Raw genomic sequence first — 13,707 nt, 5'->3', positions numbered from 1 at the left:
GCAGGTGCGTTGGTGATGGGCTGTGTGTGGCTGCTTAGATGCGCGAGTCCCCTTTGGCGTTCTTTTTCGCTCACCTAATACTGTAGGCTAGCGAGGGTTGACACAGCCCCAGCATTCCTAGATTCTGAATCCTGACTTGGCTACTCATTTTCATTCAAAGACGTATGGTAAAAGCTATTTGCTCCTATACCATCAAGTAATTTACCATTAGTGGAATCCCCACCAGTCGCTTGTCTAATCAGAGACTCGCTGTCCTTCCTGCAACCGTGTGACACGACGCTTCGGGTACACCCAACATTGACGAAGCAGTTGTGTGCGTGTTGTATCTTCGTAGAACGAAAATTTCGCGATCTTTTGATCTGCTAATAGATTTTGCTGCTTCAGCTTTCTCAATCTCCCCAAAGCTCTGCTATTTAGCTTATCCTGGAATTTATCGATGGTTTGTTGAGCGCATGTATGCAGGCTTGAGCTGTAGAAATCCCTGCAGGCACACGACATACTCTGCCTAAGTAGCGCCACCACTTAAGCGCTTCTCCCTCCAAGAGACATGACGTAGGAAGCGGTGGCCTCTCTGTATCGGGGGATGCTCAGTGAGGCGCATGTCCAAACGCCTGGCGAATTCTTCCGCTGCTTGCCCAAGGTCACGGCCGTTATACTCTTTGATCGGCATAGCCTCATCGATGAGTCTGTACACATTTTATCGGCTGTGTCGTATCACCAGGTCTGAAAATACTGCATTTTCATCATGTTGCAAACCGGCTTCTACCCCTCCAACAGGCATGGGGCCAACGTCAACTTCCTACAGAAGGAATTTTCTCACTAGACTGCTGCCAAAGGATATGAGATTATAGAATTATAAAATAATGTGTTTGATTCCAGACAGCTGCTGTGGAGGGACCTGACAGCCCACTGCAACCACTGCTAGTGAATGAAGGGGAAACAGTTGCATTGAATCATGCGGTGCTACCAACTGTGACGCTCCATAAAAAAATTTCGGAAGGAGAAGACTTAATACAAACTTATGTGCTGGTAAGTTAGGGAATGCTTTCTAAGACGAACCCTGACTTTCCCTTCCCCCACCCCTCTGACTTCCTAAGATGAGGGGAGAAACGCAGCTATGGTCGGCGTAGCTCAAACCTCTACGTACTCCGAGCACTTGCGCATCTCATCTAGCTCACACGCAAGGAGGATCGCGTCATCTTAAATCGAGCTAAGAGCACTCTGTAATAAATGCAATATACATACAGACAAACCAACTGGCCGACTGATTCTTAATTCTTGGCGAAACAAAAGTAGTTGTAGAAAGTGTTTGAGTGTACCTGACCCCGCTACAGAGTCTAGCACCAAGCGCCCTAGCTATCTTTCTCCCCTCATCTCGGGAAGTCCGAGGGCCGCACGCAGTGAATGGGGGGAGCCCTACTATTTCACTACACTAGGCTTTGCATTCAGTTGGAGGTTGAGTATCTCCCTCTAGAGACCCTGGACGGAGCGTTGGAGAGCCTCCAAAAGGAATGCATACAGAAAGTGCCACACTGCTCCTCTTACCCTGCATGCGTGGTTCGCATCAGACTTTCACAAAGACCTTGAACAAGCAAAACCCTTTTGTTGTGGTGCACCAGTGTGGATTTCCTGTACATTTCGTCGATTCGCGACGACTGAGGCCATTATTTCTTCTACAGCTCACAGCTGCCTCCACAGTTTAACTGTTCCATCTGTCGCTGCTGTGCAGAGTCTCTGTGATAAATGATCGGCCTTGACCACCAGGACGGGTGCATCGTGCGCCCGCCCATGGACTTCCTCTTGTACTATTCCTTCCTTCCCTTCTTCCTTTTTCTCGCTCGGCAATTTCATATCGTCTTGCTCTACTTCAGCAACAGCTCCCAAAAGATCCCATAAATACACGCAACAGTCTTCACTCCCGCTCACAGCGTATGGTCTCTGTGATGCTAGTTCCTCCGAAATTCCTCCTTTCGTTCGCGTGCTCCTCTGCACCGTCTCTAGCAGTTCATCGAAGGCCCTGGGGGGCTCTGGTGCCCTACTTTCAAGATCTGTAGAGAAAAGCGTTGCGGCATCTGAGCGGGATGGAAGCGGAAGGGAAGAGGAGACGAAGTCGCTACTTAGCCGTAAGCCCCCATCAGCCGTCTGGCGGTGTCCCCAAAACGCATGCAGACATTCCCCGCTTGTGGTCTCGATCAAACGTACACTTGCGTCAACACAAGAAATTAACAAGACCGTTCCATCCGCAGACAGAGACACGCTGAAGAGTGACACACGCATAGGCACACTACAGGTTTAGAAATCATGTCAAGAACCTAGTGATGCATTGTTGATGCCTTCGACAATGGGGGAAGAGGAGGATACTGGCAGACGAAGGAAGGGGTGGACGGAGGAAAGAGAGGTGCGACGCAGAGTGGAGATAGCAAGCGCTGTAGCTAACATAATATGGCTACACCTAGGTCACCCCATACAATGAGAGACCAGTGAGAGGTCGGTGCAGCAAAACAACGCTCATAACGCGACTACAGAATACGGAGACTTACAGTGTCTTACACACGCTACCCTGCTTCTTAATTTTATTGTATTATACGTTCACTTACCATGTAATTGGACTGCCGTAGCAGTCTGCATGCAGTTTGCCCTTGCGGAGGTCGTAAGTATATATACAGCCGTCAAGTGAGGCAACCAGTAGCATGTCTTGCGTTGCTAAAACGCTGAAAAAGGAAATGCAGCAGAGACCTTAAAAGCATGTGTTAAAATTGCCTGGATGCACACCCTTTGCTTCATTTAGATTCATTTTGATCTACCGCTCCACATAAAAGAGATGAGGCATCATAAGGAACAATGCAGACGCTGTACATAACCGAGCCACAAACATCTTTATTATTTGAGGTACAGATGCAGACCGAAGTTATTCCCAATACTTCTACAGAAACATAAATCATTGGACGAAAAAGTTCAATAGGCTTTCGAACATTCAAGGACACTGAAAGATAAGGACTTGAGAGCTGCCCGCATCTGCATGGCATAAACAGTACGCAGATTTCGAGTTTAACTGCAGTGCAGTATTCATAGTGACTGCGCAGCTAAACTCGACCTGCCGACCCGCTGTTTAATATTTGCATCCGACCCTATCCCCCTCTCCCCCTGATGCCTTGCCTACGGCCTTCAATCCATACTCACTAAATTCTATTCATGGATCTTACTGATCCATTGCCAAGGTCGCTCTGGCACAGTGTAGTAACTATATCAGAATTTAGGGGTAAAGAGACCATAGGACTTAAGGTTGAGAGTTTGGTGGTGAAGGCTGTTCCGACGAACTAATTTCGTCATTGCTTGCCTTGAGACGGCGTCCTTTGCGTCATTCAAGACCTGGATGTATCCAAATCTGTTGTCTCTGCTTCTGACGTCAAACAAACGGACGCTGCCCTCAGCATCGCCTAGGGCAGCAATGCGGTTCAAAGGACTCTGAGAGGGGCGGAGAAGGCAGGCGTGGATGGGGGCTGAGAAGAAAAAGAACAAGGGACACTGGAGACGTAGGAGGCGACCGATATATTAGTAGATTTGGAAAGTTCAACACGCGAAAAAGAGAAATGAAACGAGGAATTAAGCAGAAGGATAAGTGCGCGAGTCCGGCAACAGACGATGCCTTCCACGGAACCGAGTAGAAGACGCTCGTGGAGTTACACTACGTCCGCGGCAACAGGTAAAGAAAAGTGACAAGTCTTAAAGCCTCACAAGTTCGTGGAAACTGGCGCACTGCTCCTCCAGTTGCCACATCCCACAAAATGCCTGCGGCAGATGCAATGCAGAGAAACTGCAGGGCTCCCTCAACCTTCCGTGGGATCGACCCACACCACGAGCAATCAAACTTTAATGACAAACATGAACGGTTTGAAACTCAATGACGAGACCTCACCTCGCCTGTCCAAGCCTCCTGAAAGGAACAGCTCTGTGAGGGAGCTATCGGATCCAACGCAAGAAACAGCGTCTGTGTGCTCCACTGAAAAACAGCAACAGATGGAATAGAACGGGATAAAATTCAAAATGGTTTTAAAAAGGCCTTGAAGCTAGTCTTCATACATACTGTGCGTCTTTCTTTTTACCTGAAAACTCGTGCAGGATTCCGTGTTGCGCTCCGAGTAGATAAACCGTTTTATCCGAAGAAGCCGCCAACAGATGGTCAGCATCCCCAAAGAAACGAACGCAATTGATGGAGCTCAGGCCACAACGAAAGCTGCGCAGACACCCGAATTTCAGGTGGATCTGCTCCTTTTCTGTAGGATTTCCTTCATTGGTTGAATCACACTCCATTGAAGGCACCAGCGGGTAACAATATTCTCAGTCGCACATACAGCATGTACAGCTGCTGCTCTCATATACGAATAACATAATCAAGATGTGAAAACAAATGAATGTGAAAGACGCTCCATGTGTCCAAAACAGGACCCGCGCTCGAAGAGGGTAGAACAGAAAAACCGTTGGAGGCTGGTGTATTTCCCCTGGACCTAGAAGATTCTGAATAAATCAGCGGCTACTAGACCGAAATCGAGCTGTACGGAAGTAGTTATCGTAGCTTTTCATGATAGGAGTCTAAAATGAATACTTGCGCCAACGATAATGCCTGTCCAGTACAGAATCTTGGCATGCATTCTGTTCTGCCGTCCCCAACTTGCGTTTTTTTCAAAGCAAAAGCAGTCCCAGAGAACGTCCATTTCCACATATAGTTTGTACTGTAGGTCTTATTAATTAAGCAGCAGCAACGGCACTTACAGCAGCAGCAAGAGTGGTAGAGGGGCCCCTCGCTCAATCTTTCTGAATGGCACCCTGGGGCTGCCAGCATCGCTTCTGTGCCCCAGCTGTCCTATTTTCTTCAATTCAATATCCCCCTTGCTTTTCTTTTTAGGCACAGTTCGACTTCATGCCTCAGACTCGCGCCGGGGGTTCTGTTGTTGCCCATTGGGTGATACGTGCTGGTACGCGGCTGCGTTACTATGGCCCATTCCTCTAGGAAGCCACAGTTTTCCCCATCACCACTATTTGTATATACGGTTCATGCTATTGAGGTCTGCCTACTGAACTGCTCACAGTGTGTGTCTGGACTTCTGGGGCTTACCGTAGGCCGCAGCGCAGGGAAGAGTTGTAGTTTCTTCTCTTGCACAGACATTTCCTGAACATCAGGAACAGCAAATAGCTGTTTCCCGGGCTCTCTTCCACACATCAATCTTTATGTACTTGGCATTTCTCCCTCTACTCCCTCGCTGCTTCCTGATATCTGTGTTTTTGCGTGTCTTCTCTTCCCCTTCCTTTCCTCACTTCCTCTCCTTTGCGTATTGCTCGTATTGTCCTATTTCCCTTAAGTATACTTCTCCCCCCCGTTTCGTTCTCTCATTTCCCCACACGTGCTGCGAGGATGTCGATGGAACAGTTGATGGCCCTTGTGCCTCTTGAGGCAGCCCTAACCCACAAAGAAAAGGGTAGAAAATCCCGATGGGAGAAATCTAAAAAGAGCGCGGATGGAAGCAGATGGGGATCGGAAAATGTGAGACGAGAAGAAGTACTTCCTCAAAATGGGGTTCCTACGATTCCATTCCATACATAGCCCTTTTAACTGGTTGATACTTGGTGGTTCGTTGCAGCCGGAGTTTTATGAATGATGTGGTATTCTTGCTTTGATGCTGACCTGATATCTACAATGTTTCTGATTCAAATTGTTGCTTTCTTTTTTTGTTACGTGTTTCTTGTTGCTAACATTCCCAGGACAAGCCTTTTCTTCCTCCTCCCTTCGTGGACCTGCCCATTGGGATGACTCCTCTCCAAGTTGATCGCTTCCTAAGAGAACAGCGGATTGACGAACTCTACAGGAAGCTCAATGCCGGAATACTGGAGTTCTTCGATGCCGATATCAGGCCGCCCTCTCCCCCCCCTATATACGACAAGAACGGAGGAAGGGTGAACACTAGAGACGTCAGAGTGAGGACTGCAATGCAAAACGAAGTCCAAAGATTATGCGAGTTCATGGTCAACAATCTTGAGGGGTTTACCCCACCTTCGGACTTCCGACCCGCAAAAAAAATAAGAAGAATCGAGTTTCCCCATGAAAAGGTGTGCGGAAAGTCACGAACCAACGAAGTTAAAACGCAGCCTCAAGCTTTTCCAGAGGGAGGGGCAAGAGGAATGCAGAGACAGGGAGCAAGACAGAATATGGGGATTAAGGGTCAGGATCTGATGTCGCTGTTTTCAAAGCCAAGTAGAGATACAGCAGGACTTGTGGATTCTCTATTGTTTGTCATGATGCGTGCCATGTCGTTGCATGCTGCCTGTGTAATTCTCAATTCTATTTGCATTTTTGAGCGTATTTGCAGCCTCTTTGTGCTTTTGAATTTGTGAGCACTTTGTGTTGTTGTGTTTTGCGGTGTCAGTACCCCGACTACAACTTTATGGGTATCATTATCGGGCCCAGGGGCTGCAACCACAAGCGGCTCGAGGCCGAGAGTGGGTGCACCATTTCCGTCAGAGGCAGAGGCACCCAGGTACACCGCGCCTTTTATTCTTTTCCGTATACTTTCCCCCCGCCTTCGCTTTGCTTCATCTTCTGCGGTGCAGCACCTTCGTGGAACGCCTCTCCTGTTTCTGTAGGGCCCTCAACATTACATTGAGTTCCAAAGTTTTCTGCAAGGTTTGGTTTTGCTATGTGTATAACAGAAAGAAGGGAAGAGGGATCACCAGACGGATGAAGAGGCTTCCATGCCGATGCACGTTCACATCATAGGGGACACAGATGAAGCAGTTGAGGTGTGTTGGATTGCCAGTATTGTGTGTCTTCGTCTAGTTTTCGTGACCTTGCTGCTTCTTCTATACTGAGTCCTTCATTATTACTGTCCTCCCCTCCTATGCCCTTTTTGGTCCTTTTCTAGGCACTAATGTGCCCCCACCACCCAGGCGCTCTCGCCATTCAACTCTGTGTAGATTCCTTCCCCTTCGTTTTCTCACTTTGTCTTTTCAAACGCCTATAGTATTTGTTCGTCTTGATATCTCTCTTATTTTCCCTCCACGTTCATCATATATGTCGCTTGCCTTTCGTTTTGGCTGTCTCTGCTTAGCGCGCGGTTGCTCTGATAGAGCCCCTCTTGGACCCCCTCCATCCAGCACACGAGGAGTTTAAGCGGCGGGGTCTCGAGCAGCTTGCTTTAGTTAATGGTGTCAACTACAGTGACTTGGATCAGAGGAGATGCGCCATTTGCCAGGCTTTGGGACATTCGGGTGAGTAGGGAGAGGCGTCTAATGAAATGTGCAAGCCTTAAATAGAAGAACCTGTGGACGCCTTCGGAGTAGACGCACGCCGTCGTATTGTTATCTTCTTCACTCTAGGAGAAAATGTAGTGTCTGCTTTATTTTCCGCTCTCGTTTGCGTGGTGGCTGAACTGCGCGCAGCACATGAATGCCCGGATAACCAAGACCTGCAGCCATTCAAGAAGCCTCAGGTGGTAGGCACCCTCGAGCCATTCAAGTTGCCAGCGTGCTTGGTTTTTGGCACGCCTGAAATTTGCCTGTGAATCTTCGCCGTGTTGAGAATCTGGTGCAAGAGGTTGCCCGTAGCCACCGGGTCAAGGCAAGATGCGTCAGGATGCAGTCCTGTGAAATGCTTTGGGTGTAGATGTACTTGCTCTGCTCCCGTTTTTCGTTAGAGAACTATGCGCCGTTGTACTCACTGCGGCTTCTCTGCTGCATCGACTGTACTCAAGTCGTTAGTTAAATGTGTTTTCGCGAGCAAGATTAGATATTCTCGCTGTAATCGCCATATTCCATCGCCTTCCCCTGGGAGCTTTCTGCTTCTTCTGCGTTGTGCTTCAGCGCTGCGCCATCTGTGGGGACTTGGGTCACGTTACGATGGACTGCAAAATGAGACGGCCTGATGGCTCGGGGGCCCCTGGGGGCCCCCCAGGTGGCTGCCCCCCCCCTCCACCTCCTATAGGTGGTAGGCAGAGACCTCCACATCGGAGCGGCGCAGACTATCACAAGATGGACATGGTGAGGCGGAAAATCGTGGAGTGTAGCGACACTGCATCGTTCAGTGAGAGGCCAAGAGCCAATACTTTGAGTGGGGCTATGTAGAGTTTAGTACTTTTGGACCTGCTGGTCCAGCCCTTTTTGAAGAGTCCTGCTTCGCCGTTGGATGGCAATGACTAAAGTTGTCTTCCGCTTTCACGCGCTTGCGTCTCCTTTCCCAGTCTTTTTTATTCTCTGCACATTTGGCAACCCTTCGGTCTTCTGCCCTACGTATAATCTGACGCCTGCTTTTTATTGCAGGAGTATAGGAGAATGATGGATGAACTAACAGGCGAAAAGTCGGATCTTGGGGCTTTGGACGCGCCAAGACCCCCTCCGGGCCCAGGAGGCCCTCAGCGCACCCCCGTGGGAGCCTCTCCTGCTTCTCAGATGTATACGCCACCCCCTGGCATGTCTCCTGCCGGCGCAGATGGCTATCCACCCTCCCCGTATGCTGGGCGGCCCCCTCCTCCTCCCGCAGTTGTAGGATCAGGGAGAATGGGGGGGCCCTCCAACATGATGCCAGTTGGCCCCGGAGGTGCTGCCCGTGGACCGTGGGGGGGGCCTGCAGGGGGCGCTATGCCAATGGGCGGTGGCATGCCCTGGGCAGGAAATCACATGAGGCCCCCTATGATGCCAATGGGTGCCCCTCCGGTCGGTAAGTGCAGCACTTTCTTCATGGAGCTGGAACATATCGTTCGTACAAAACGATTCTTTCGTATTTTACACACATCAGCTGCCCTAGTATCCATCCTTAGTCTATGCCTTGGAAGTTGTGGGATTGTGCTGATCAGGCATGCCGTGGCCCATGCAGCCCATGATGCCCTTTCCTCCGGCGCAACAACATTTCGGTGGCGATGGCGGAATGTCAATGATGGGTGTGATGTCTATGTGCTGCTGCCCTGCGTTTTTGTACCTTGTTTATCTGTCGGCTGCCGTTGTTGCCCCCTGCTACTATCTTGTACTGGCGTTGCAGTGCACGCTCGTAATAATGAATTCTCTCCAAATAATTCGCCCCGTTAAGCGGTGCAGTCTTTAACCTGTCTTGTCTTCCTCATGTGCGCTGTATATGAGGGACTCCTGCTAAGCGGCAGCGTTACAGGGAGCCCTTCGTATATTTCATCCTTTTCGTCGTTATGTATGGGCCGGTTCGCTCCTCAGGCATGTGGGGAGGACCCATGGCCCCCTCGATGGGATATACTCCGACGTCAAATGGCGGCCAGTGGCAGCAGCAGATGCCCCAGGGTACTGGAGTTCCTATGGGCAATCATCAGAGTGCCCCGGGAGTCCCTCCTGGGGGCCCCCCAGGAGGCCCAATGCCGCCTTCTATTCCTCCACCTTCCGCTCCATCGATGCCCCCACCGCCGATGCCTGCCGGCAGTGCCAGCGCCGACCCTGACAGCATGGAATTTGGAGACTGACGGGTTGTGTGCTTAGGTGTGGTTGCTTTGGTTGCTTGTATGTCCTTTGTCTTCTGCGTGTTGATACACCAAACGTGACGCGGCAAAATCAATCTTTGAAGCCATAAGAAAATGCCAGTGCAGCCCAGGAATTTATTATGACTGCTTATTGCATCACCCGCAGCTTCCAACTCCTCGTCCGCTCTTTTTTGCTCCTTCGTTGCCGCTGGAAGAATCGGCCAGCGGGCAGTAGCCACTACATCTTGCAACTGACGTTGATAGGCTGCGTCGCAGTTGTCTTAGTAGGGTCCCTTCAGGTTTATTGCTATCTGAAATCAAAGTGCTTAAGCATGGAAATATGTGAACGCAGTCTCCGCGTTTTGAGGGTTCCTTTTGGCTGGGTGCACTGAGGCCCAAGAGAATATTCCTTGAGGCACGCCTGTGGTTTGCCGTTTTTTGACGGGTAAAAGTCAACTATACAACTTGTGGGCATAATAAGTTGGTGTGTTGGATTTAGCTGCCTGGACAGTTCGACGTTAGGCCTGGCAATGCCTTCGAAGGAACATACCTTGAACAGTCACGGGGGAAAAAAGTTCGTGGTTCGCACAAGGGTCTCACTTGCCTCTGCTCTGCCGCCCTTCTGTTTCGATAGGAAACGACGAAATGGGGACAGAAAGTCCAGGAGGGAAGAGGAATGCAAATTGTATAAACTATTGGTGGACAGAATGTAGATACAGAGCGGGAAGACAAGGAGTGGGGGGTATCTAGTCGAGCTAGGATGCAGGGTTTTACGTAATCTTTCCAATCTTCAAAGAGCACTGCAATGGTACAAGAAAGTTGGCCAGCCAGAGACGCTTCATAAGACCATTTGGACCAGCATCACAGAAGCGTGGCACTGTACCGGGATTACCTCATTAGTTGCAGTCACTTGGTATCTTAAGGCAAACCCAAAAGGTGACGCCTGAAGACCCCCAAACAATAGTTTCCGACATTATTGAAGGTGGTCAGCAAGTCATTATGAAAGAAGTTCCTTCGTAAAGCACGAATCTTTCGGCACGTGCATGAGGAAACCCCACTTCAATGCAGCACACGTTACAGCTCCGTCAGCTTCTTTCTTATGTGCAGCTCGCTTGCGTGCTTTTCTCCAATGGTCTGTCTCCTTTTCTCCTGCTCCCTGCCTTCCTTTGCATCCCTCTATCTCCCTGCAAACTCAGCGGCTTAGACTGCACGGGTGCTTCTTTTTTTGGCATGCAACAAGGAACACAAGTAAGTCACAATTCTACTCGGCGCGAAGGCGTACAGTGCAAACACCAGATAGCAACGACGCTGTGTCAAATTTGTTATTCATCTAAAATGTGATCTTATTGACTATACAAGCTCCCGGCCAGGTGTTCTTATTGGTGCTATTATGGCACACGGAACCACTCATAGTCAGTATTTTTGCTAGTCTACCAACAGAAGGGAGACTGCTACCGCCTGCTGGTGCCGCAGCACACGCCGCTTGAATGTAGCTGCCTTCTATACGTAGTCATTGAGGGCCTGTGTGCACCAAACGTTTTCCCCATGGCTGTTCCAACCGACAACCTAATTATCTTGGACCTCAAAAATGGCTGACGGTGATCTGCCGAAGTGAAGCAGGGCATAGTCTACTTATGTAGTTTCCTTCTGACTGCGATGCAAGCGCCGTTTCCAGCCAATAGAGGCCCAAGCTTGATTCGGAGAATTGTACTTCTGGTGCACAGCAGCAAGCTGACCTCCATGCTTGCAGTAACCTTTTCCATCTAAGCATAAATTGTACGTAAATCGCGTGCCCTTTATACGACTAGGTGCAGCTTCCAACCTATCCTCTGAGTATAATTGTAAAGGAAAGCCGGATTATGCTTACACAGACGATTTCTTGTGTATCGGCAATGTTACAATTAAGAAAATGAAGGGAATAGGAACATAAGCTCGTCAAACGCAAAGGGGCACCGTGGCCCACCAGCGAATTTTGTAATATGATGTCCGCACTTCTGCAGATCCTGAATAGAGATGCCCGCAATAGCTTCTAGCCGGACAAAAAGCCCAGTAGGGATTACAACACCCCAACATAGCATAGAGCAAAGCGGTCCGTGCTGTATTTGCCTATCTGTTCACCGTTTTCCTTTTCGTTGCCTCCTTGCGTGCCACTTCAATGCCCTTCTCCAATCCCCCTCTGTTCTTTCGAGGATGCAGACGGCACACGATCTGTGCTGCAAGCATGCATGCACCTCCTTGTCGGCGAGGCAACCTCACGGGCCGCAGCTGTCCATTCAGTGGACAGTGCGCATTTCCCCTCCCACAACAAACTGCAATAGTATGAATGAAGAGAACTTTGTAGGGCAGCAAGCCGCTGCACCCATGGGCAGCGCCGGAAGCTCCCACTGCCAACAGCTGTTCCCTCAGCGTTCTCTGTCCCTGCCTGACACAACTTTCCTAATCCCCGCTGCCCGTCCAACATACAAATCTACTTGAGAGGAAAGCACGGCAGAGCGCAAAAGGTCATCCAACAGAGAGACGAAAAAAGAAGGGAGCTGAAGATAGCGGTAGGCAGTATTTGACCCTCCTTTTCTACAGAATCACATCCCCGCCTTCGCACCACTTGTACCTCAAACTACCGATATGGCTGGCTCTATGAAAGATGGCCCCGTCATAAAACAACCCCCTACACCGCGACTCCTTCGAAAGGCCCTCCATCAAGGATCTCCCTTTATAGGAGCGTCCTCAGAAATAGCCTCACAGCAACGTCGTGTGGGAAGTAGGATCCTCCTTCGAACCCCCAGCGCCGCCCTGACCCTTTAGAGTATGCGCGATTCAGAGGGTAGAACGGACAGAATGTGAAAGAGGGTCGCAGACTGTCACGATGGAGGCACGTTCATGCCTCGAAGTTCAGCGATATCATGTTGAAGGCTCGCACCGATTTTCCTAGCGTGGACGCACGTGGAGAAGTACTGGCCGGCAGTTTGAAGGCTCCTATGGAGTCGCGTGTATGTTCGCGTAACGAGGAGAGGATAGACCAATGAAGCCATGATAGCCATTCGCAATTCGCTATAATATTCTTGGAGGTACTCCAGGGCATCGAGGGAGTAGCGGGAAAGCCGCGTAAAAGACATCAAGATCTTCACTACTGGAGTGCTGAAATTGCGATCCTTTCCGATCTCGGTGCAAAAAAGCTTGCTGCTCTCACGAACCAGAGTGGAAACCTGAGTCAGCTTTCCCTTTATGATGAAAAAGACACCAAGGGTATGAAGGGCCTTGGTCTTCCTCATTTCGATGTCCGAGCTGGGGGAGCCTCGGGAGGTGACCACCGGCACACCACTCAGGTACAAAAGCCGCTTGCTGCACACGTCAACATCCATGACCGTGGATAGCAGGGCAGACGTGTACTCGCGCATGCGTCCTTCCAGGTCGGGGAGAAACAGCTGCGTAGCCCACTCGAGGGTAGTCAAGTAGCTGCTAAACAGCTCCTGCGTATTGAATGGGTCAAACAGATACATGGCCGCCTCAACGTGCCAGTACTCTAGCACATCCTGAACTTTGCTGCTACTGAAATGAGGGAGGTTGAGGGACTGCCGCACGATCTTCTTGGGGTCTACAGGACTCCCCCTGCTCATCAGATTGGTGTGACCCCCGTCGGCAACTGCTGGGAGTTCACCATGCCCCGCATGGAGATCAGCGAGCAAAGAAGCCTGATTTTGGGGGTGTGCAGACTGATCGGCGTACGCGGGTGGCTGCGGATACGTCGGCTGGGCAGGAGGCACGGTGGACTCCGCGTTATGAGGAGCAGTAACGGTGCCGTTTTCTCCCTTCGTGCGGCGTTTAAATATGCCTGCACACAAGGAGCAACTGCATCCCAGAGAAAATGATGCCATCGCGTCTCAGAAGGCAGCACAAGCCACATATGAGGAGAGATAGATACATGCAATCCTATGCCCTGTACACGCCCATCAATTTCACTTGTACGCACGCCTTAGGGCCCAAATCTACACGAGCATGCTGCTATATAACATGGCTTACCCTTGATCCGCCTGCCCAGTTTTTTAAGTAGGCCCGGTGAAGGATCTGGTACTGCTGCATTTGGCGATGCTGAAGTTGATACTGCTGTATTTGGTGCGCGTGCTGCCGCTGCCACCACCTTCAAACCATCCTCCATAATCGCTACATGAAGCGATCCATCTTCAACCAACAAAAGAACAACCGACACGACGCATACCCAGAACAGCCGAAGTCTGCTAAAAAGGGG

The 13,707-nt window shown here is 50.1% G+C and overlaps 2 protein-coding genes and 1 pseudogene across 2 annotated transcripts; 1 reads left to right on the top strand and 2 right to left on the bottom strand.

The window, feature by feature from the left end:
* Positions 1-1,680: 1,680 nt before the first annotated feature.
* LOC34617891 lies at positions 1,681-4,311 on the bottom strand (annotated as a pseudogene).
* Positions 4,312-5,410: 1,099 nt separating this feature from the next.
* LOC34617890 (branchpoint-bridging protein) lies at positions 5,411-9,467 on the top strand. The gene is made up of 10 exons (XM_026335754.1): positions 5,411-5,539; positions 5,758-6,102; positions 6,420-6,530; positions 6,703-6,792; positions 7,101-7,260; positions 7,432-7,484; positions 7,852-8,028; positions 8,308-8,704; positions 8,841-8,924; positions 9,208-9,467. Exons 1-10 carry the CDS (start codon positions 5,411-5,413, stop codon positions 9,465-9,467), a joined length of 1,806 nt encoding a protein of 601 aa, XP_026191539.1.
* Positions 9,468-12,322: 2,855 nt separating this feature from the next.
* LOC34617889 lies at positions 12,323-13,336 on the bottom strand. Its single transcript, XM_026335753.1, has one exon. The coding sequence runs from the start codon at positions 13,334-13,336 to the stop codon at positions 12,323-12,325; it is 1,014 nt and encodes a 337-aa protein (XP_026191538.1).
* Positions 13,337-13,707: the final 371 nt, after the last annotated feature.

Source organism: Cyclospora cayetanensis, unplaced genomic scaffold, assembly GCF_002999335.1.
Source record: "Cyclospora cayetanensis isolate NF1_C8 unplaced genomic scaffold, CcayRef3 CcayRef3_contig_8, whole genome shotgun sequence".
In the NCBI taxonomy this organism is placed as follows: Eukaryota; Apicomplexa; class Conoidasida; order Eucoccidiorida; family Eimeriidae; genus Cyclospora; species Cyclospora cayetanensis.
This window is presented reverse-complemented; position numbering and strand designations above follow the sequence as displayed.